This window comes from Octopus bimaculoides, chromosome 11, assembly GCF_046866305.1.
Source record: "Octopus bimaculoides isolate indiv1 chromosome 11, ASM4686630v1, whole genome shotgun sequence".
NCBI lineage: Eukaryota > Metazoa > Mollusca > Cephalopoda > Octopoda > Octopodidae > Octopus > Octopus bimaculoides.
In genome coordinates this window covers 21,442,536-21,465,569 of record NC_142938.1, presented here as the reverse complement: position 1 = coordinate 21,465,569, position 23,034 = coordinate 21,442,536, and the positions used below count along the sequence as shown (strand labels likewise).

Genomic DNA, 23,034 nt, shown 5'->3' with positions numbered 1-23,034 from the left:
AGGCTTTGGTCAGCCCGAGGCTATAGTAGGAGACACTTGCCCAAGGTGCCACGCAGTGGGACTGAACCCGGAACCATGTGGTTCGTAAGCTAGCTACTTACCACACAGCCACTCCTGCGCCATTGGTGATGATTAATACGATGAGGATGATAGTAATGAAGATCGTGGTGTTGAGGACAAGTATGATTTTACTCTTTCATTATTTACATTTGACAGATATTTGTTCTTATCTTGTTTGTTGTTAACACAACGTTTCGGCTGATATACCCTCCAGCCTTCATCAGGTATCTTGGGGAATTTCGAACTTCGGTTCTCATTCGTAAGCTATTGATGTTGATGTATAAAGTTTCTTTTTTTTTTGTCTTTTAACCCCTTAGGTAATTTATGGTGATACAGATTCTGTGATGTGCAATTTTGGAGTTGAAACTGTTGCAGAGGCAATGGAACTTGGGAAGGAAGCAGCAGAATATATTTCCAGCAAATTTATCAAACCTATTAAATTAGAATTTGAGAAGGTAGGTTTCAAAAGAAAAATCATATAATTTTACTCTTTCATTATTTACATTTGACAGATATTTGTTCTTATCTTGTTTGTTGTTAACACAACGTTTCGGCTGATATACCCACCAGCCTTCATCAGGTATCTTGGGGAATTTCGAACTCCGGTTCTCATTCCTAAGCTATTTTTCGTCGTTGTTGTTGTTGTTGTTGCTGTTGTTGTTGGTGTTGTTCAGGTCACTGCCTGGAATCGAACTTGAAATCTGACCCAATTTGCTGACTTTTCCGATGGCCTGCAGGTGTCAATGAATGGTTGAATGACCAAATCCACGCTTCTCTGCTAATTCCTCAACAGTTATGATGGGATTTTGTTCCACCAGGGTTTGCAGGATGTCCTCATCAAGCTCTACAGATCTTCCAGGACGAGGCTCGTCTTCTAGGCTGTAGTTTCCAGCTCGGAATCTCTGGAACCACCGTTGACACTGGCTTAAGCTTATTGTCTGATCCCCATATACTGCATTAATATTCCTTGCAATTTCAGTTGCATTGTTGCCTTCATTGAATTCATAAAGCAAAATATGCCAGATATGCTCCTTTGTCACTTCCAGTATAGCTTTGAAAAAATAACTTAAAATCGAATTGCACTCTTCAAAATTTGCACTGAGAATAAGATCAAGATAAAATGACAACCTGCTTTTATAGCAAGTTGATGCAGGTAGTTTATCCTGTCCCGTCTGACTTTTAGTTCATACAATTGAAAAAAAACACGCATTATTTATGGGATGGCCCCCCTCTCTCTCTCTCTCTCTATATATATATATATATATACACCTATGTTACTGGGTGATGGCTATGCCCTGCATAGTTACAGGCTGCCCTTTGGCAAGGCATAGCACTTGTTTACCCATCCTGCTACGGATACAGTGAAGTTGTGTGACTGCAGCTGCAGCATGGTGAATTGTGAAGAAATGAATTCAAGATATTGTGATTGTAAAGTGAGCTTAATCATTCTTAACCATGCTTTCATTCATAGTTATGAGTACACATCACTTATGCATGCACGGTCATGTCTCATTTTAAATTCTTAAATATCATTGCTGTACCCTCAGCACACCTCATACCGTTGTTAAAAATCCTCTCACTGATCTCTACTTCTACTCTAACCCTGATCCACACTCATTCTTACCTTCTCCTCCATCTCTTCTCTTCTTTTGTTTCTCCCTGCAAGGTTTATTTCCCGTACTTGTTGATCAACAAGAAGCGTTATGCTGGATTGTATTGGACTAACCCTAACAAGTACGACAAAATGGACTGCAAGGGTATCGAAACGGTTCGTCGAGACAACTCTCCATTGGTCGCTAATCTCATCAACAGTTGTTTGAAGATGCTTCTCATAGACAGGTTATCTTTTTACCTTTTTACTTGTTTCAATCACGCTGGGGCACTGCCTTGAAGAATTTTTAGTTGAATGAATCAACCCCAATGCTTATTTTTTTGCTAAAGCCTGGTACTTATTCTATTGGTAGCTTTTGCTAAACTGCTAAATTACAGGATGTAAACACAGACACAAAGGCACGCATGCATACACACATACACACGTCTTTTTTCAGTGTCTGCCTTCCAAATCCACTCACCCTGCTTTGGTTGGCCTTGAAGTTGTAGTTAGTAGTGGGACTGAACCTGGAACCATATGGTTGGGAAGCAAGCTTTTTTAAAGCTAATTTTGAAAATAATGAAGCATTTTGTAAAATAACTCTGACATTATTAAGCTGGTGTTTACAATCTTGTTGGAAGGTTTTAGTTTAGATAACTTTAATCCTTTAGCATTTAAACCGGCCATATCTGGCCAAAGTACTCTACCTGTTTTATGTTCAAACTGGTCAGATCTGGTTCCTCACACCTACCAAATGATGTCATTCTGAAAATAGACAAACACATCATCAAAATCTGGAAGCTACAAGATATTGCATGATTAATTCAAAACAATGGGAATAAATAAGCATTACATTTGACAGAGTAATCTGACTGCTAAAGGGTTAAAACAGGAAGTTTGTGTTATAGAAGAATCAAGGGCAGTCTCTGGTGGGTTAGTATGAAAAGGGTTAATGGGGTTACTGAAGACAGGTAGAGGTTCAGTTTGATGAAGATGGTGTTTAGTTATCTTCATTTCCACCACTGTTATCTTAATTTCGAGTTGACTTCATTTCATTAGTTATCTTTGTTTCGAGACACTGGAAATGAGAGCCAGAAACCAGTTGTTGGCAGCGTTTGAGGGGACAACTTTTTAGGAAGCTAAGACATAGTTACATGTCTTAAACAAGAAATTGAAAGGTTTAACCCTTTCGTTAATATATTTCTGACCAAAATACACCCGTCATGAATTTCAGTTAAATTCTAAAATAATCATGAATTTAGACTAGTTTCATTTAGCAACTGTAACTTTTTTACTTATCAACATATTAATGTGATATTTGGAGCATAATTGAAGAAAGGGTTCTTAATCAATTCTATTGCATAACTTTTGTCTCAAAGTGACTCTAATTACAGGTAAATCTAGGTAAACTGAGCAAAAGGTAAAAATATTAAAATTTTGTTTAAACATCACCATAGAAAATGAATCACCAGCTAATATTCAATTAGGCATCCAACTGTGGAAACCTTGCCAAAACACATAATCGGAGCCTGGTGCACCACTCTGGCTTGCCAGCTCCTGTCAAATCACCCAACCCATGCCAGCATGGAAAATGATGATGATGGATATCTATCTGATTTGAATATATTTTATTTCTGTTTTTCTTAAAATGTTTGCTCTCGTTGTTGTGTAGAATCAAAACTTCTAATCTCATTTTACGTGACACTTGTTTGCTTTCTCAACTTCTCTTATCTAAATAAAATGTCAGCAGATAAATCAGCTCCTCTCGTTATTGACATTTGTGGAATTTCTTGTAAGTTAGATTTTAACACTTTACTGTTCAATTTCCTTTCTGTGTGGTTTTCTTCAAGATAGTATGTGGCATATTAAACCTCTTTCTCAGGAAACTCCACTTTCTCAGGAAAATTGTGTAGGAATATTAATGTTGCAATATTGGAATTAGATGTACTTGGAGTTGTTGTTAAGTTAGGTTAGTCCTAATCAGGGAGATGAAGATTAAAGAAATGTTTTCTGATCAAGACCATCTCATTTTTAAGACTAAAACTACATCATGTCCAATGAACTCTCCTTTTTTCTTTTTATAAGCTGAAAAGCTGTGGTATGAGGGAGCTTTGGCTGCTGTTTCTACCAAGGTAGCCCTCTGGTTACCATATTCTAGTTGAAATACTCTGCCTTTGTTTCAATAAATTTTGGAAAATAATGAATACACACACACATGCGCGCGTGTATATCTTAATATATAAAATTGAGAATGTGTGTCAGTCTGAATCCCTAAAACTTGAGAACTACACAACCGATTTCATTCAAATTTTACACATACATTCCATACAGTCCCTGGATTGTCATGGGCCAAAAAAGTTTTCAACTTCATCCCTAATGCAGCCTGGAGCAATTTTTTTACACATATCAAAAAGTGAAAGAATAACATCTATGTTTCACTTTTATTCTTCTGGTTCAAAACAATGCTTCACTTTCCTTGCTCATTTACAGTTTCATATTAACACTTAAATTAACATGACATCGAAATGACGCGTAAACGACTCCTTTCCACAGAAAATGAAAGATTTGGCTGCTATTTCTACCATGCCTTGCTACCACATAACGGCTATCTGTGATAACAGCATGTTGTTCTTAAATTAACATTAATTCTGTTTGTGATTCAAAGCAGATTCACAAATTTTCCTCCAAGTAAATAACTTCGTCGTTCTGTCATTGAACAATGCAAGTTGACACTTTGTTACATTTAAAGCACAGTTTTGCCATGTTTGATTGATGTGTTTCCACTTCATCTATGACCTTTTCAGGTTACTTAGAGTTTATAAAAACAAACCTAGATATTAACCCTTACATTAACATTTAATATTGTGCTTCCATCGTTCATTCCTGAACACCCTGTATGGTGTGCAGTCGTTTCCACTTGTCTTATTTTATGGAGTCATTCATATCGATTCATTTTAACAACCATTATAATTGATGACAACACTGTTACATAGCAATACTAATCAAGTAAAACCTATTCATTCATTCTGCTGAATTTGGTATGTAACCTTTTTCATTTGTAAATTGGATATATTTTGATAAATGCACCCACATGTTTCACTAAGGAAAAAAAAAGAGGGATTTTTTTTGCATGGAAGTACCCTAATATGCCACAAACCTCCTATTTTTCTTCAGAAATAAAGGGACGGTTGTGGTGGGGGACCTCAGATTTTCTCCCGAAAGTCTGAGGTCCCCTGCCACATAAATGGCTCTTTTCTACAGAAAATGAAAGATTTGGCTGCTATTTCAAGCACGAGCTGCTACCACGTAACAGCTATTTGCAATAATGGCATGTCCTTTATCACAAATATCTGTTCAGTGGTAGCAGGACGTGCTAGAAATACCAGCCTAATTGGTTCATAACAATGTTTGACTTTGTTTGATTCACTTTACCATTCAATGACCAATTCATAATTATCGTACCTGTTGCAATGTTGCAAGTTATTTACATTTACAGTTTCATTTTAACACTTACATTAACATGACATTGAAATGATGCATAAACGGCTCCTTAAGGGAGATAAGACTTTCCCAAGGTCAGCTAAAGCATGCTGCAGCATGTCGGACAGAGTCTCAAGAGAGAAGGGAGATGGCACTTTCCTAAGATCAGCAAATGCATGCTGCAGCACTTAATGCTGGATCATTAAATCAATGTTTTAATGATTAGACAGAGGTCCAATAGAATGGCTCCCAGAAACAGACTACGTACAAATTTGTTCTTCATAACTCCTGGAGTCGCTTTCCAGATATGTTCCATCCCATTCTTATAAAAGTGATAACTCTGTCCAAATTGATGTCCTAAACACAAATTGTCATTTCTGTAGAGCTTTAAAATTTTCAAATGAAACAAATGGCATGTGCTGCTTAAGTGGTCAGGTAAGATGGCCAGCACTAGCAGCTCCTCCTCAACCTCTTATGGTTCTTCTACAAAGCACTTCCATCCAGTCAAAGTATTTTCTGAACAATATCAGACAATAGAACTCTGCATTTCAAATGACATCGTTTACTGCATCTAAGAAGATACTTAAACTTGAACTTCAAAGTTCAAGGGCAAGTCTATCACCTCATTGGTTCCCTGTTACCCACAAATGAACATCCACAATTTCTCCAAATTTACTTTATGAGGTCAACAAACCTGAAGGAGGTGTCAAAACTTCAGACGATGGCTCGTGTTAAATTCAGTGCTGACTGCCACAAAGGAGAGTATATCCACTGACAGCTCTTCAGTGCGTCCAAAAATCACCAAATTCCCACCCCCAATTTTCCACAACAGTTTAGGGCCTGGAAAATGGATACATAACATGTCACTTAGTGAAATTAGCCCATCGTTTACTCCACAAATGTTTTGTTGTCAATGCTGCACTTTCTCATATGACCTATTTCAACATAACCGTAATATATATATATATATATATGTATATATATATATATATATATATATATATATATACACACACAAACTATGCCATTTTAATCCCGAGCAATGCTGGGTATGCACATGTGAGTCTGTAAATGTTTACATTCTACTTCTTTTATATGAAACTGAGCAAAAATTTAAAAAAATAATTAATTTGGACTTCTGTGCTAGTTAATTAGTCTGTACCTCTGCTCTTTCAGTGACAAGTGGAATAAAGATAAAATACCTAATTTGTAAAACAAGTAAGGATTAGTGACAGGGAAAGCATCCAGCTAAGAATTCATTCAACCCTTGCTGGCATGGAAAACAGATATAACTAAATGAATCAACAAAATGATAGTCCTTCATTTCAGCCATTGTTTTCATCTTACTTCCTTTGACTATTTTGATACCAGCTTGCCTGAGGCCACCTTGGTTCTGTGATACAAACCTGTTTTAAACTGATCTAAATTAAAACCTGTCATTAAAATTTCATATTAATTTAAGCTCCAAATATCAGTTTAATAATGATGTTGTTGCTGTCCTAAATTAATTTTAAAATTATGTGAAGGCACATGGCTCAGTGGTTAGAATGTTGTGCTCACAATCATGAAGTAGTGAGTTTAATTCCCAGACCGGGCTGTGTGCTGTGTTCTTGAGCAAGACACTTTACTTCACATTGCTCCAGTTCACTCAGCTGTAGAAATGAGTTGCAGTGTCACTGGTACCAAGCTGTATTGGCTTTTGCCTTTCCCTTGGATAACATCGGTGGTGTGGAGAGGGGAGGCTGGTATGCATGGGCGACTGCTGGTCTTCCATAAACAACCTTGCCCAGACTTGTACCTTAGAGGGTAACATTCTAGGTGCAATCCCATGGTTATTCATGACCAGAGGAGGTCTTTTACCCTTTAACTAATTTTAAAATTTGTTGAATCAAAAGTAATGTGTTTCAGCTGAAATATAGTAACAAAGGGGTTAAACCTCTTTTTTTTCCCCCTAATTAGTTCGAATCTTGTTTACTTTATTCCCCTTTTAGCTCTCAATTTGCAAGTGTTCCGATTCCTTTATGTCTCTATGTTTGCATACATATTTGCAGAAATCCTGATGGTGCCGTGGAATATGCCAAGCAGACGATATCTGACCTTCTCTGCAACCGTATTGACATCTCCCAGTTAGTGATCACTAAAGAACTCACCAAATCCGACAAAGATTATGCAGCGAAACAAGCCCACGTTGAACTTGCTAACAGGTATTTTGGACAAACATTGTTTGGAAACTCAACAATGCTTTGTTTGTTGTCTTGTGCTTGATTTTTATTGTATTTTTATCTTGTGTGTAGTCAAGAAGTTCTGTTCCACTATGTGCACTTTGGGTAAATTGTCTTTTACCATAGCTTAAGATCAGTGGTTCTCAGTGGTGGTCCATATGGCCCTTGGGGTTCCATATAAGAATTTGTTGTTAGAATTGGTTATACTTATGCATTGCACAAAATATTTTCACAGTTTTTTTAATACAATCTATATATATAAAAATGAGAATGTGTGTCTGTCTGTCTGTCTGTCTGTGTGAATCCCTAAAACTCGAGAACTACGCAACCAATTTCATTCAAATTTTACACATGCCTTACTTAGGGTTCCAGTTGTGTTTTAGTCAAAAAAAATTATTAACTTCTTGCAGAGTTCGAGCACACGGCAACATAATATCTCCTCCACTATTTAAGTATTACGTGTCAAAAGTGAAACAAAAACACTCATGTCAAATACTTTCACTTTAAAAATGAAACTATTCCACTAACTGAAACAATCTCATTTCGATACTGTAGTGACAGATACTTTCACAGAGAGAGAAAGAGAGAGACAGAAAGAGAGAGACAGAAAGAGAGAGACAGAAAGAGAGAGAGAGAGAGAGAGATGTATATGTATACATATACATGTATATGTACACTATTTCGATACTGTAATGACAGATACTTTCAAAGAGAGAGAGAGAGAGATGTATATGTATACATATAGATGTACACGTATATGTATATATATATATATATATATATATAGATATATAGATCTATACATACATGTATATGTATACATGTGTAGATGTATATATATATATATATATAGATGTACATGTAATATGTACACATATATACATATATACATGCATACAGATATCTATACATATATATGGACATGTGGTGAGAATGGAGGAGGATAGCTGTGTGAAAAAGTGCCACACCCTAACAGTTGAGGGAACCCGTGGAAGAGGTAGGCCCAGGAAGACCTGGGCTGAGGTGGTGAGGCAAGACCTTCGTACATTGGGCCTCACCGAGGCGATGACTACGGACCGAGACCTTTGGAAATGTGCTGTGCGTGAGAAGACCCGGCAAGCCAAGTAAGATCGTTGCCAGTGCCCCTGGACTGGTTCTTGTGCGGGTGGCACATGAGATGCACCATTTTGAGCGTGGCCGTTGCCAGTACCGCCTGACTGGCTCCTGTAGGATTTTTGAGCGAGATCGTTGCCAGTGCCCCTGGACTGGCTTGTGCGGGTGGCACATAAAAGACACCATTTCGAGCGTGGCCGTTTTCGTGCGGGTGACACGTAAAAGCACCCACTACACTCTCTGAGTGGTTGGCGTTAGGAAGGGCATCCAGCTGTAGAAACTCTGCCAAATCAGACTGGAGCCTGGTGTTGCCATCCGGTTTCACCAGTCCTCAGTCAAATCGTCCAACCCATGCTAGCATGGAAAGCGGACGTTAAACGATGATGATGATATACACCCATCACAAACACATACACATGCACACAAACACACATTAGTCATTTGTTTTCTTATCCAAAACTACGTCAAAAGTACTGAATGGATCTTTATGAAATTTGGAAATTATATTCTTTGCATAACGGCCATAACGGCCATAACAAGGGAAAACAAGGAACATAGTTTACAACGAGGTGTTATAATCACAACAGCAAGAAAGTATGTACATGATCACCTTCTTTTACGAAACTTCATTGACTTTCATATATTTATATTGATATACATATATATATATATACGTGTGTTTGGGTGCGTGTGTGTATATACATCTCTATATATAAAGATGATGCGTAGTCTAGACGGCGTTTTTAGATTTCATTATTCTCTTTAACCCGGGCAACGCCGGGTATTTCTGCTAGTTTCTAATAAATAATTATAAAAATATAATAGGATTTTTTAAAACATTGAGTGACTATTCAGGTCCAGCTGAATAAAATAGGAATCTGAGGGGTCTATAAATTAAAGAAATGGTTGAGAACCACTGCTTTAAATCAACCAGTATGTTATAAGTGACATTTGGCAGAGGGGTCTATAAATTAAAAAAATGGTTGAGAACCACTGCTTTAAATCAACCAGTATGTTATAAGTGACATTTGGCAGAGGGGTCTATAAATTAAAGAAATGGTTGAGAACCACTGCTTTAAATCAACCAGTATGTTATAAGTGACATTTGGCAGAGGGGGAACTGCATTGAGGACCATTTAAGGGTCTGTTTCTGTTCTTGGATTATAGATTAAATCTGTAGTTTGGCTTACCACCGTCTAGTCTTTTGGATGACAATAACAGCATTCTGTCTATTGTAGTCATTTAAAGGTCTTGGCCCTGTATTTAATCTCTGACAAACCCATTAACCAAATTAAGATATTGTTTGTTCTTTTATTGGTTTTTGTTTTGAAGAAGGGCTATACTGGTGGCATTCACAGGTCGTCCAAGACCAAGTGAAAAGAATTTGCAATTTGATGTTTGTAGAGAAGAAATTCTAGCGGGTATGACATTATGGTGGGGAAACAGGCTGGGTTTAGTGTTTTGTGTACAGTGTGGTAGTGGGTGGTTGGTATGGTGTTATTTCCACCAGGTTTATGCAATCGTGTTGAAGTTCCCTTGTTTGCTCATATTCTTTTCTGTGTTGTAATTCTGTTTATGAGTTTATTTTTTTTCTAATTTTTACAGAATAAAGAAACGTAACCCAGGTAGTGCACCTCAGTTGGGAGATCGTGTTCCCTATGTGATAATTGCTGCACCAAAAAACACAGCGGCTTACCTTAAATCTGAGGTATGGTCTCCCTCCCTCCCTCCCATCTTTCCTTCATTCCTTCCTTCCTTCCTTTACCTTCTTTATCTTCTTTACTTTTCATCATTTCAACCTATTTGATACCAATTCACCAGAGACTATCCCTTGTTCAGTGATGCAAACTTCCTGTTTTAAACTGATCTAAATTAAAACCGTCAATCAAAATTCTGTGTTGATGTATGTTCCAAACACCATCATAATAATGGCAAAATTATTTTGCTAAATTCTTCATTATTTTTAAGATTAATTTAAATAAAAGCAGTGTATTTCAACAGTGATATGATAACAGAAGAGTTAGGTGGATTCTTTTGCTTTTCTTATTCAAAAGGATAGCCTTGTCATATTTTATGTCATGTTGAACCTCCTTGAGAACTATGTTGAGGGTACACGTGTCTGTGGAGTACTCAGCCACTTGTTTATTAATTTCATGAGCAGGCTGTTCTGTTGATTGGATCAACTGGAACTGTCATAACCAATGGAGTGTCAGTTATATCTTTTAACCCTGAAGAGAAGGGCTAGCTATTGGGATGTGGTCTTAGTTATGTTAAATTGTGCTTTCATCAAGAGAGGTCCTCTGTGATTGTGAAACCCAACAGTTGGAGCAATTTTAGGGGCTCCAACAGTGATATTCACAGTTAAGAATTGAATGTCACTTGTACTGTTCCCTCTCAGAAAAGCTTTTCAAATAACTTCCACTCCATTACAGTGATGTCATTAGGAGGTGGTATCAATGGTTGATGCTTTAAAATGATTGATGCTTTAGCTAGCTACTAGCTTTGATACTTAACTTTCTTTTCTCATGCATGTGCATAAAATATCACATCTAATCAGACTTATTTTTTTCCTGTTACAGGATCCCATCTATGTACTCGAGAACAATATCCCTATTGATACTGAATACTACCTCACTAACCAGTTGTCGAAGCCATTGCTGAGAATATTTGAACCAATTCTTGGAGAGAAAAAAGCAGAATCGGTCCTCTTAAGTATGTAACAGTTTATAATTGAACACCTTTGGTTTCAGCTCACCTTAGAATACCTCCTAGTCTGGTTCCCATGTTACCAACCAAGTTGAAAGCACTAATATTAAAGTGTTTATATTTAAATTGAGTGAAGGTGCATGGCTCAGTGTTTAGAGTGTCGAGCTTACAATCACGAGGTTATGAGTTCGATTCCCAGACTGAGCCGTGTGTTGTGTTCTTGAGCAAGACACATTATTATGAGTTGTGATGTCACTGGTGCCAAGCTGTACCGGCCTTTGCCTTTCCCTTGGATAACATCAGTGGTGTGGAGTGAGGAGGCTGGTATGCATCAGTGACTGCTGGTCTTCCATAAACAACCTTGCCTGGACTTGTGCCTAGGAGGGGAATTTTCTAGGTGCAATCCCATGGTCATTCATAATTGAAGGAGGTCTTTATTTACTATATTTAAATTAATGGTGGTGAATTGTTAGAGTTTTGAATAGAATGCCTCACAATATTTCTTCTGACTCTCAGCATTCTGTGTTCAAGTCCTACTGAAGTCAACTTTATTTTATATTTTTTGGGGTCAATAATCTGTCCTCGTGGATTATATGTCTTAGTTGATTTACACCTGACCCCTTCCCCCCACCTTTTTTTAAATGACTCAGTCACTGTTCACTTTCTGTGCATTATTCTATGTTCTGTACATGCACTTTTGGTTATCTTTTCTTATTTCTTTATTGTCCACAAGGGGCTAAACATAGAAGGGACAAACAAGTACAGACAAAGGGATTAAGTCGATTACATTGACCTCAGTGCGTAACTGGTACTTAATTTATCGACCCCGAAAGGATGAAAAGCAAAGTTGACATCAGCGGAATTTGAACTAAGAACGTACTGGCAGACAAAATACCGCTAAACATTTCGTCCGGCGTGCTAACATTTCTGCCAGCTCACCGCCTTTTAGTTGTCTTTTCTGATGAGTTGTAGTGCACCTGAGCAGTGTATACATTAAGTTCTTTATGTTATACACACACACACATATATATATATATGTGTGTTTGTGTTATTGTATGGTTAACAACCTTTAGTTGCAGTTGTGATGAAACATCTAAATATATCTAAAAATAAACATGGCTAATATAAAGTAGATATAACAAACATGTATAATTATAATTATGCTCCAACTCATTAATATATTTGTTTCTGTTTTTGTTGCATCAGTTTTTTTAATATTATTGTCTATGTTATTGTAGGAGGTGACCACACTCGAACAAAAACATTGGTTATATCCAAAGTAGGTGGCCTGGCTGCCTTCACCAAGAAGAAAAGTACCTGTATTGGTTGTAAAGCTGTGTTGGACAGTGGCAGTAAGTAAGGCTTTGATAACCTTCACTGTGTGTATGTTTGTGTCTGCATATATATATATATATATATATATATATATATATATATATATACATGTGTGTGTTTATGATGCATAGTTTGGTGTACATATGTGTATGTAGCTAACAACACCCAAAAGCAATAGAATTAATTGAGAATTATAAGAAACTAGAGTGTTTCTGACTTATTGGCTCTCTTCAGCTTATGTACAATTTACTCAAGTTTTGTTTGGACCCTGCCAATTGCTGTCTTCTGGCTTCTTATAAGTTAGTGGACATTTGTTTTACTGGTGTAAATTCTTAAACACTCATATACATTATATATAATATCAGTATATGTATTTCTGTATATATCGTATATATTTCTAACTTCTGTCAGTGTATAATTTCTATAGTGTATGTGTGTGTGTATCGTCATCATTTAACGTCCGTTGGCCATGCTGGCATGGATTGGACGATTTGACCAGGCTGGCACACTGGAAGGCTGTACAGCACCAACCACTCCGAGAGTGTAATGGGTGCTTTTACGTGCCTCTGACACAGGTGCCATTTGCATGACACTGGGATGCTTCTGTGTGCAACTGGCATGGGAACCAATTTGCATGACACCGGTATCTGCCACAGCTGTGATTTTGCTCGACTTGATGGGTCTTCTCAAGCACTGTATAATGCCATTGGTCTCGGTAATTGCCTCCGTGAGGTCCAACACTTGAAAGGAACTCAGCCACTTTGCCTCCGAGAGGCCCAACGCTCAAAAGGTGTTCTTTACATGCCACCAGCATGGGTGCACTTGGCTTCATGGGTTCTCTCAAGCACAGCACATCGCCAAAGGTCTCGGTTACTAGTCATTGCTTCTGTGAGACTCAAAGTTCGAAGATCATTTCTTCACCACCTCATCCCATGTCATCCTGAGTCTACCTCTACCACAGGTTCCCTCCACAGTTAGAGATCGGCATTTCTTTACACAGCTACCTTCGTCCGTACTCTTCACATAACCATACCAGTGCAGTCGTCTCTCTTGCACACCACATCTGATGCTGTTTATGCCTAACTTTTCTCTCAAGATGCTTACACTATCGAACATGTACAGGGCCATCTACTTGAAGGGATTTGTGATTTGTCTGCCTTTCTATGTACTAAAACTGGGTTTTGCCAAGTTAATTCTAAGGCCCTTTGATTCTAGACCTTGCTTCCACACCTGAAACTTCTTCTCTAGTTCAGGTAGGGATTCAGCTATAAGAGCAAGGTCATCAGCGTAGAGGAGCTCCCAGGGGCAGCTGTCCTGAATTCCTCTGTTATTGCCTGGAGGACTATGATGAACAAGAATAGACGGAGCGCCAATCCTTGGTGAACTATTTGTACTTATAGTCAACCCTCAGCTTAATGGTAGCATCCCTGTACATAGCTTGTACAGCTCTCACCAACCACTTGTCTATGCCTAGTTTCTGCATTGACATCCAGATAAGGGATCAGCGGACCCTGTCAAAGGCCAAGTACAGAGGTTTATCTTTGGCTATGTATTTCTACTGCAGCTGCCTTACCAGAAATGTAGCATCAGTGGTGTTTCTCTCTTGCACAAAAACAAACTGTATCTCATCTAAACTAATTCTCTCCCTAATTAGTTGGGCTATCAATCTCTCTGTAACTTTCATCACTTGATCCAACAATTTGTTTCCTCTAATTATTTCTATCTAAGGCATCACCTTTACCTTTGTAGCAGTTAACTATGGTGCGACTACACCAGTCATTGGGTATGACTCCTTTGTGAACCACCTGATTTACAATACAGGTGACTAGAACATCACCCACACTGCCAGATATCTTAAGCATCTCAATGGTGATTCCTGATGAGCCAGGGTTTTTTTCCTGTCTTCATATCCTTAATTGCTTTATCTACTATGGAACTCTCGATTCAGGTAGCCAGTCCCTCAATTGGGTCAACATTTGGCAGACTCTTCTCCTCCGACTCATTCTCTACGTTCAGCAGTCTTTCATAATGGCATTTCCAAGCCCATTTCTTTGCAGAATCATTACATGCAAGAAGGTAGCAAGCTGGCAGAATCGTTATCACGCTGGGTGAAATGCTTAGCGGTATTCTGAGTTCAAATTCTGCCAAGGTCGACTTTGCCTTTCAACCTTTCAGGGTCGATAAATTAAGTACCAGTAAAACACTGGTGTTGATGTAATTGATTATCCCCCGCCCCCAAATTTCAGGCCTTGTGCCTATAGTAGAAAAGAATCATTACATGCAAGTGCACCATAATCCATACAGACACATTTCTCTCCTATGATTTTTCTCTCTTGCAATCCGAAACACTTCAGTTCTTTGGTCCTCATGTTGCTGAACATAGGCAAGCTTCTGCTTTTCTGTGTCTCGTTCCACATCAGTCTGGAGTGCCCTCCATCCAGATTGAGTATGCATACATGCGTACACCAATCTGGGTGAGGGGTACTCTTGGCTGACTTGGTGTGTTTACCCTAATTTGTTTACAGCAAAAAGTTTCCCCCCGTGACAAAATGCAGTGAATGGCTTTCTTATGGGTTCAAATATTCCTCAAGTATATTTGAACTGATAATAAGTTTATATTTGTGCACATCACTGCTTAACCCTTGGTAGTTGTGGTCGTGGTGGTGGTGGTTGTGGTCACCCGCATCATCATTGTTGTCTAATGGTTTATTTTTTTCTTTGTCCATTTTCAGACAAAGCAGTATGCAAACACTGCAAGTCTCAGGAATCTGCAATCTACCAGAAAGAGATTTGCCAGTTGAGTGCTCTGGAAGAGCGTTTCTCACGTCTCTGGACACAGTGTCAACGATGCCAGGGTAGCCTGCACGAAGACGTCATCTGTACAAGGTAAGCAAGTTGTGGCTTCAACTGAAGAATAGATGAACGATCTCAAGAGGTGTGTGTGTGTGTGTATGTGTGTGTGTGTGTGTGTGATTACTTGTATTTCAGTCATTTTCAGAAAAGGGCAAATGTAAACACATGCTCACCCTCACATGATGGGCTTTTTCCATTTCCCATCAATCAAATCCACCTACAAGGCTTTGGTGAGCCTAGGCTTTAATAGAAGACACTTGTCCAAAGTGCTGTATACTGGGACTGAACCTGAAGCCATGTAGTTGGGAAGCAGACTTCCTAACCATACAGCTGTGCCTGTGACAACATACATGAAGTTATTTAGAAGATTAAACCATTTATTGTGCTGATGAGATTATTTGCAAACAACTTGCAGATACAAGTGCTGCCAGTTGAAAGCTCTCCATACTGGATTGTAAGCAAGCTTATTGGGTTATCAGGAGAGAATGCACACTATTTTGGAGTCTTCTTCTTGATGGCATTATTGTGCATCACCACCCCCTACTGAGATGAGGCTGTACTTGCTACATCATCATCATCGTCGTTTAACGTCCGCTTTCCATGCTAGCATGGGTTGGACGGTTTGACTGAGGACTGGTGAAACCAGATGGCTACACCAGGCTCCAATCTGATTTGGCAGAGTTTCTACAGCTGGATGCCCTTCCTAATGCCAACCACTCAGAGAGTGTAGAGGGTGCTTTTACGTGCCACCGGCACGAAGGCCAGTCCGGCGGTACTGGCAACGGCCATGCTCAAAATGGTGTATTTTATGTGCCACCCGCACAAGAGCCAGTCCAGGGGCACTGGCAACGATCTCACTCGAAAGTCCTTACACATGCCGCGGGCACAAGTGCCAGAAAGACGATGCTGGGCACAGGTTCCATCACAATTTCGCTTTCACTTGCCCCAATAAGTCTTTGTATGCTGAGTTTTGTGTCCAATGAAAGGAGACGACGTTGGCATGGGTGCCAGTAGTCGAATTTAACTCTATTTCGATTTCACTTGCCTCAACAGGTCTTCGCAAGCGGAGTTTAGTGTCCAATTTAACTCGATTTCGATTTCACTTAACTGCTTAAAAGGTTTCACTCAATATTCTAGGCATTGCTCATTGTCTCTTTTTATCCAAATCCAGTGGTTTGCCTTCTCCACTGTAGTCTGAATATCACTTATGATGATGATGGTATTTGAGTTAGGTCTAGAAACTACAACCATTGTCTCATATTGCTTCCAATGAATGTTCTACATCCAACTTGGATGTTCTGCTTTCCAGATTACGTCTTCACATTCTTTGACAAGATGTTTGTAATGGTCAATCTGTCATGTCCGAGTGACGTCCGGGCTATCTTCAGTATGCTTAACTGTGAAATGGAACGTTATATACTGATTTATGTTTTGCTCAAATGTGTCGCATTTATTGTGGTCACATACATGACTTGCAGAAAAATACCAATTCTATTTCTTGGTAAATTTTTAAACATCATTACTGGAATAACCGTGAAGTTCAATTTTACATTTAAACAAATCAAAATCTAAAAATGATTGTTCTGAAATTTCTGTATTCCATTGTTGGTAATTCTGTTTCCTATTTTCTTTTCCAGTCAAGATTGTCCAATCTTCTACATGAGAAAAAAAGTTCAGAAAGATGTGTCTGACCAAGGTAAACTGCTACATCGCTTTGGTCACATAGATTGGTAGCTTCTCATTGAGCTCTAAGAGTTTATACACTTATCTAAATACTCATCTGGTTTATATGGTCTACGTTTTCATTGTTTGCCTTTCATGTATGTGTATATATGTGTGTGTGTGTGTGGAGAAAATGCATGTTATAATTGCATTCTTTATTCCTACATATGTTTCAAAGGATTACAACCTATGTGATCCATAGGGATCTGTGATATTAAAATTGTAACCTTCTCATAATTATATATATATATATATATATATATATATATATATATATATACAATAGAAATATGTTACAAAGACAAAATAGAAACTACACGTGGAAATGTACGGGCAAAGTAAGCAGAAAAATAAGTGAAAATGCACATTGGAAATCAAAAAAAGTTAAGGCTTTTTATGAAAAGTAACGATAGATATATACAATTAGATGAACTGAGGTAGGAATATTATTACCTTTATTCCTACCTCAGTTCATCTAATTGTATATATTTATCGTTACTTTTCATAAAAAGCCTTAATTTTTTTTGATTTCCAATGTGCATTTTCGCTTATTTTTCTGCTTACTTTCCCTATATATATATATATATATATATATATATATATATATATATAAAGACAAGGTATAAATAATGGTCATTACATATTTTTCCAAGAAAGGAAAAATATGTAAATTTGGCTTACAGTTGTTTCCAGTAGTCATCATAGGTTCATTACTGTTTGTTTCTCAATTGGTCTGTTGATTGGTTGAAAAAAGTTGAACAACTTAAAAAATGAATTCTATTTTTGTCAGAGAGCATTAGTATTTTAGGTTGTTCAATTTTTCTCAACTGGTCAATAGACCAATTGAGAAACCTATCAACAATGGCTACTGGGAACAGCTGTGCATGTTAAAATGTATCTCTAATATATTTTAATGTCATGTGTTGGATCTCAGAACTCCATAGCCAAGCTTTGTCTGGTCAAATGTGTTGACATGCCTTGAAATGTGTTGACAAATGCCTTAAAATCAGACAAACTTGACTGTGAGAAACCTTTACCTATGGCTTTGCAATCATAGTTATCACACTCACACAGTGAAAAACAAACATGGAAACTAACTAGATCAAAGATCATATCATCACTTGCTTTATTTTGTTAAAACATTTGTAGGTTACTGTTATTCATCAATGTTTGCATTTCATTACTTCTCTCGCTTGCATAATATATACATATGTCTGTATATGTGTGTGCACAATCAGCCATCATAACCATTCGGTATTTGTAAAATAATTTGAAATATGAAAATATAATGTTTTTGTAAATAAACTTAACTCTTCAGAGTCGTAATTTTTATAAAAAAAAAAAAACCCCAAATTTTATTTTTAATTCTTAAAGATATGTGGAATAAAAATTGAGTTTTTAAAATTTATTTTCTATTTTCTTATTCATTTTGTTTCTCCATTTGCAGTGTTGTTGCTTAGTCTCAGGTCAGATCAGTTCCTATAGTATTATAAACAGAAGCATTACCTTATATTTACTTTCGGTCTTAGTATATCTAGGACTAAATTATCTGATGTGCCTATCCTTTATTTAACCTTTGCACTGTGTAATTAAATTTCTTAGTCATTCCCATAATGGAGTTATGCGTGAGAAGACCCGGCAAGCCAAGTAAGATCGTTGCCAGTGCCCCTGGACTGGTTCTTGTGCGGGTGGCACATGAGATGCACCATTTTGAGCGTGGCCGTTGCCAGTACCGCCTGACTGGCTCCTGTAGGATTTTCGAGCGAGATCGTTGCCAGTGCCCCTGGACTGGCTTGTGCGGGTGGCACATAAAAGACACCATTTCGAGCGTGGCCGTTTTCGTGCGGGTGACACGTAAAAGCACCCACTACACTCTCTGAGTGGTTGGCGTTAGGAAGGGCATCCAGCTGTAGAAACTCTGCCAAATCAGACTGGAGCCTGGTGTTGCCATCCGGTTTCACCAGTCCTCAGTCAAATCGTCCAACCCATGCTAGCATGGAAAGCGGACGTTAAACGATGATGATGATGATGATGATGATCATCAGTCCATGCTGGCATGGGTTAGATGGCTTTGACTGGGCTAGCATGCTGGAAGGCTGCACCAGACTCCAGTCTGATTTGGCATGGTATTTTATGGCTGGATGCCCTTCCTAACACCAACCACTGAGAGTGTAATGTGTGCTTTTACAAAATTGATATTTTTTGCTTCTGAAACCGTTTGATTCTTGTTCTGCAAAGAGATATTTGATGAAATTAAGAAAATCTGAAATACTAACTTTTGTAATAAGTGTCACTGGGGGGTGGGGTTCTGCTTCTCACTTCATAAAAGGTTTTTTCAAAGCCATGGGGTAAAACTGCTTTCTGCAGTTAATAGTAATAACATTTTGAGTTAATTGGCGTTAGGAAGGGCATCCAGCTGTAGAAACTCTGCCAAATCAGATTGGAGGCTGGTGTTGCCATCCGGTTTCACCAGTCCTCAGCCAAATCGTCCAACCCATGCTAGCATGGAAAGCGGACGTTAAACGATGATGATGATGATGATGATATTTACTTTTTTCATGTTCAAAGGATTAAAGACATTAGGTATTTATGTATGTACGTCTTTATGTATATACTTATTTATGTACGTATGTATGTATATACGTATGTATTCATGCATGTATGTACGTATGTATGTCTGCATACATGTGTGTATCCATGTATGCATGTATGTTTTTATACATGTTTGCATGTATGTATGCGTACATACATGTATGTATGTAATAATCGCATGTATGTGGGTATGTGTGCATATATGAATGTATGTGTGTGTGTATTTATGTCTGTTTGTATGTATTTATATATGTATGTGTGTATCTATGTATTTTTTAATGTATTTATGTATGTATGTATTTACGCATGTATGTATTATATATGTATGTACGTATTAATGTATGTATTTATGTATGTATGAATGTATGCATGTATTTATGTATGTATTTAATTATTTATGCATGTATACATTTATGTATTTATGTATGTTTCTATGTATGTATGTGTGTATTTATGTATGTACATATTTTTGTATGAATGTATGTATGTATGCATGTATATATGTATTTATGTATGTGTGTATTTAAGTATATCCGTATGTATGCATGTATGTATATATACAAGTATACCTGTATGTGTGCATGCATGTATTTTTGAATGTGTGGATGTATGCATGTATGTATGTGTCTGTCCATGTATATATGCATGTATGCAGGTAGGTATGCATGTAAGTGTGTATGTGTGCATGTATGTATGTATGTGTGTATGTCTGTATACGTGTATGTATGTATGTAGGTATGTATGTATATGTATGTGTGTATGTATTTATATATGTATATATGCATATATTTATGTATTTATTAATGTATGAATGTGTGTATGCTCGCATTTATGTATATATATATATTTATGTATGCATGTATGTATATATGTATCTATTTATATATGCATTTATGTATGTATGTATGTATGTATGTGCGTATTTATGTATGTATGTATGCATGTATGTATTTATGTACATATGTATGCATGTATACATGCATGTATGTATATATTTATGTATGTATGTATTTATTATGTGCGTATTTTTGTATGTACGTATTTATGTATGTATGCATGTATGTATTGATGAATGTAGTGGAGGCGCAATGGCCCAGTGGTTATGGCAGCGGATTCGTGGTCATAAGATCGCGGTTTCGATTCCGAGACCGGGCGTTGTGAGTGTTTATTGACCGAAAACACCTAAAGCTCCACGAGGCTCCGGCAGGGGATGGTGGCGAACCCTGCTGTACTCTTCCACCACAACTTTCTCTCACTCTTACTTCCTGTTTCTGTTGTGCCTGTAATTCAAAGGGTCAGCCTTGTCACACTGTGTCACGCTGAATATCCCCGAGAACTACGTTAAGGGTACACGTGTCTGTGGAGTGCTCAACCACTTGCACGTTAATTTCACGAGCAGGCTGTTCCGTTGATCGGATCAACTGGAACCCTCGAAGTCGTGAGCGACGGAGTGCCAACAACAACAATTGATGCATGTATGTATGTGTGTGTGTATGCATGTATTATGTAGGTGTGATTATATGTATTTATGTGTGCATAAATGTATGTATGTTTTTATGTATGCTTGTGTTTATGTATGTATGTATGTATGTCTATGGATGTACGTATGTTTTTATGTATGTATTTATGTATGAATGTAGGTATTTATTTATGTAGGTATATATTTATATATTATGCATTATTTATTCATGTATGTATGTGCGCATGTTTGTGTGTGTATTTGTGCATGTATGCATGTGTTCATATATATATATATATATATATATAGTTTTAGGGAAAAGAACCAAGTTTCGTGAACTCATCGATGAAAATCCACTATCACATATAGAAAAATTAATAATTAGAAGTACAATAAATGAGTATAATATAAAGTAAATATAAGATATTGTGCTTTTAGTTATTAATTTTTCTATATGTGATAGTGGATTTTCATCGATGAGTTCTTGAAACTTGGTTCTTTTCCCTAAAACTATATATATATTATAATCTATAAAGCTCAATTTAATTTTAATTTTTTATAAATTAATTTTAATTGAGTTTTTACCTGTAATTTTGGATTTTGTCCCAAATATTATTATTATATATATATATATGTGTGTGTGTGTGCATGTATGTATGCATGTGTGTACGTATGTATGTCTGTCTGTATGTATATGTATATGTATATATATATATATATATATATAGATATGCATGTTTTGTTTTTAATGTATGTATTTTCATTCATTTAATTTCATATATACTTAAATGATAAAGTTCTGGAAATTTCTAGAGATTTTTATATCTCCAATGTTAGATTGGATCTGTAGTCTTCAAAACAGCTTTCCTGTTTCTGGCTTTGAGAAATCTGATCTCTCAGGATTGGTATTTAAGCTATGTGTTACATTCCCTAATGCCCCAATAATAACAGATATAAACCAGAGCTTGTTATTTGGATAAAGTAACTGCAGATTGCTCAATAGTTCAGTGTTGCTCTATGAGAGACTGCTTTGGGGATCAATGTTACTATCATCTCTGAGCTTTCTTCTTTCTAACATATCCATGCATGGTCTTTCGCTCAAACTTGCTCTTCCTTTCACCGATTTTATGTTGCGGTAAACACGTGCGACTTCTTTGGGCATGTATTCAAGATTATCACACAAGGAATGCTGCTGAAGGAACTGCCTTCCAAGCCTTATGATATTATCAGCCTTATGTATGTTATCAATCAGTTTCATTTCTGCATTTCTTGTTCACAGAGAAAGAGCCGAACTCTAACAGATTCAAGGCTCCTTCATTGGAACTTTTATCAACATCATCTAGGTATTTGTGCATATGTGTGTGCAGTATTTGTATGTTTGTTTTATGGATGCGTTTTTATGTATATATTTTCATGTCTAGATGCATGCATATGTATTCATGAGCTAAATTTATTTTTTGTTAAATCTTTGTTTTTTTGTATGAATGTTTTTTTTTGTTTGTGTGTGTGTATGGATGTGTAATAGCTGCTTTTGCTGCATTCCTCTAACCTAGATGCACTATGATGTCTGAATAATTAATAACTAAAAAAAAAAAAAATCTACATGCGTTCCGCTACCATGCCATTGACAATATAGAATGGAACGACATTTGTGAAGAAGATATTTTGTATGTAAATATATATCAATATACTATATATTATACAAGTATAACCATACATATTTTACTAATAATGCATTACAGTGTGAATGCGAACGATATGTTTAGTTGGTTTGGCTTTGCTGATTTTCCTTGGTGATGTTTTTGTGTTTTACTTTCTGTTTTTCTTAAAACTTCACCACTCAACATTTTTTGATCGTGAAAGTTGTTAATTTGTTCAAAGACGGTTTGAATCTTTATGAC

The 23,034-nt window shown here is 37.1% G+C and overlaps 1 protein-coding gene across 1 annotated transcript in view; it reads left to right on the top strand.

Moving 5' to 3' along the window:
* The window catches only part of LOC106881377 (DNA polymerase delta catalytic subunit), a 55,240-nt gene extending 38,007 nt beyond the window's left edge, over positions 1-17,233 (top strand). The window contains exons 18-25 of the mRNA XM_014931744.3: positions 378-515; positions 1,727-1,899; positions 7,183-7,335; positions 10,072-10,174; positions 11,046-11,178; positions 12,411-12,524; positions 15,240-15,393; positions 16,998-17,233. Coding sequence (XP_014787230.1) covers positions 378-515; positions 1,727-1,899; positions 7,183-7,335; positions 10,072-10,174; positions 11,046-11,178; positions 12,411-12,524; positions 15,240-15,393; positions 16,998-17,094 — 1,065 coding nt within the window. The 3' untranslated portion in view covers positions 17,095-17,233. The remainder of the gene's footprint in view (positions 1-377; positions 516-1,726; positions 1,900-7,182; positions 7,336-10,071; positions 10,175-11,045; positions 11,179-12,410; positions 12,525-15,239; positions 15,394-16,997) is intronic.
* The last annotated feature ends 5,801 nt before the right edge of the window (positions 17,234-23,034 follow it).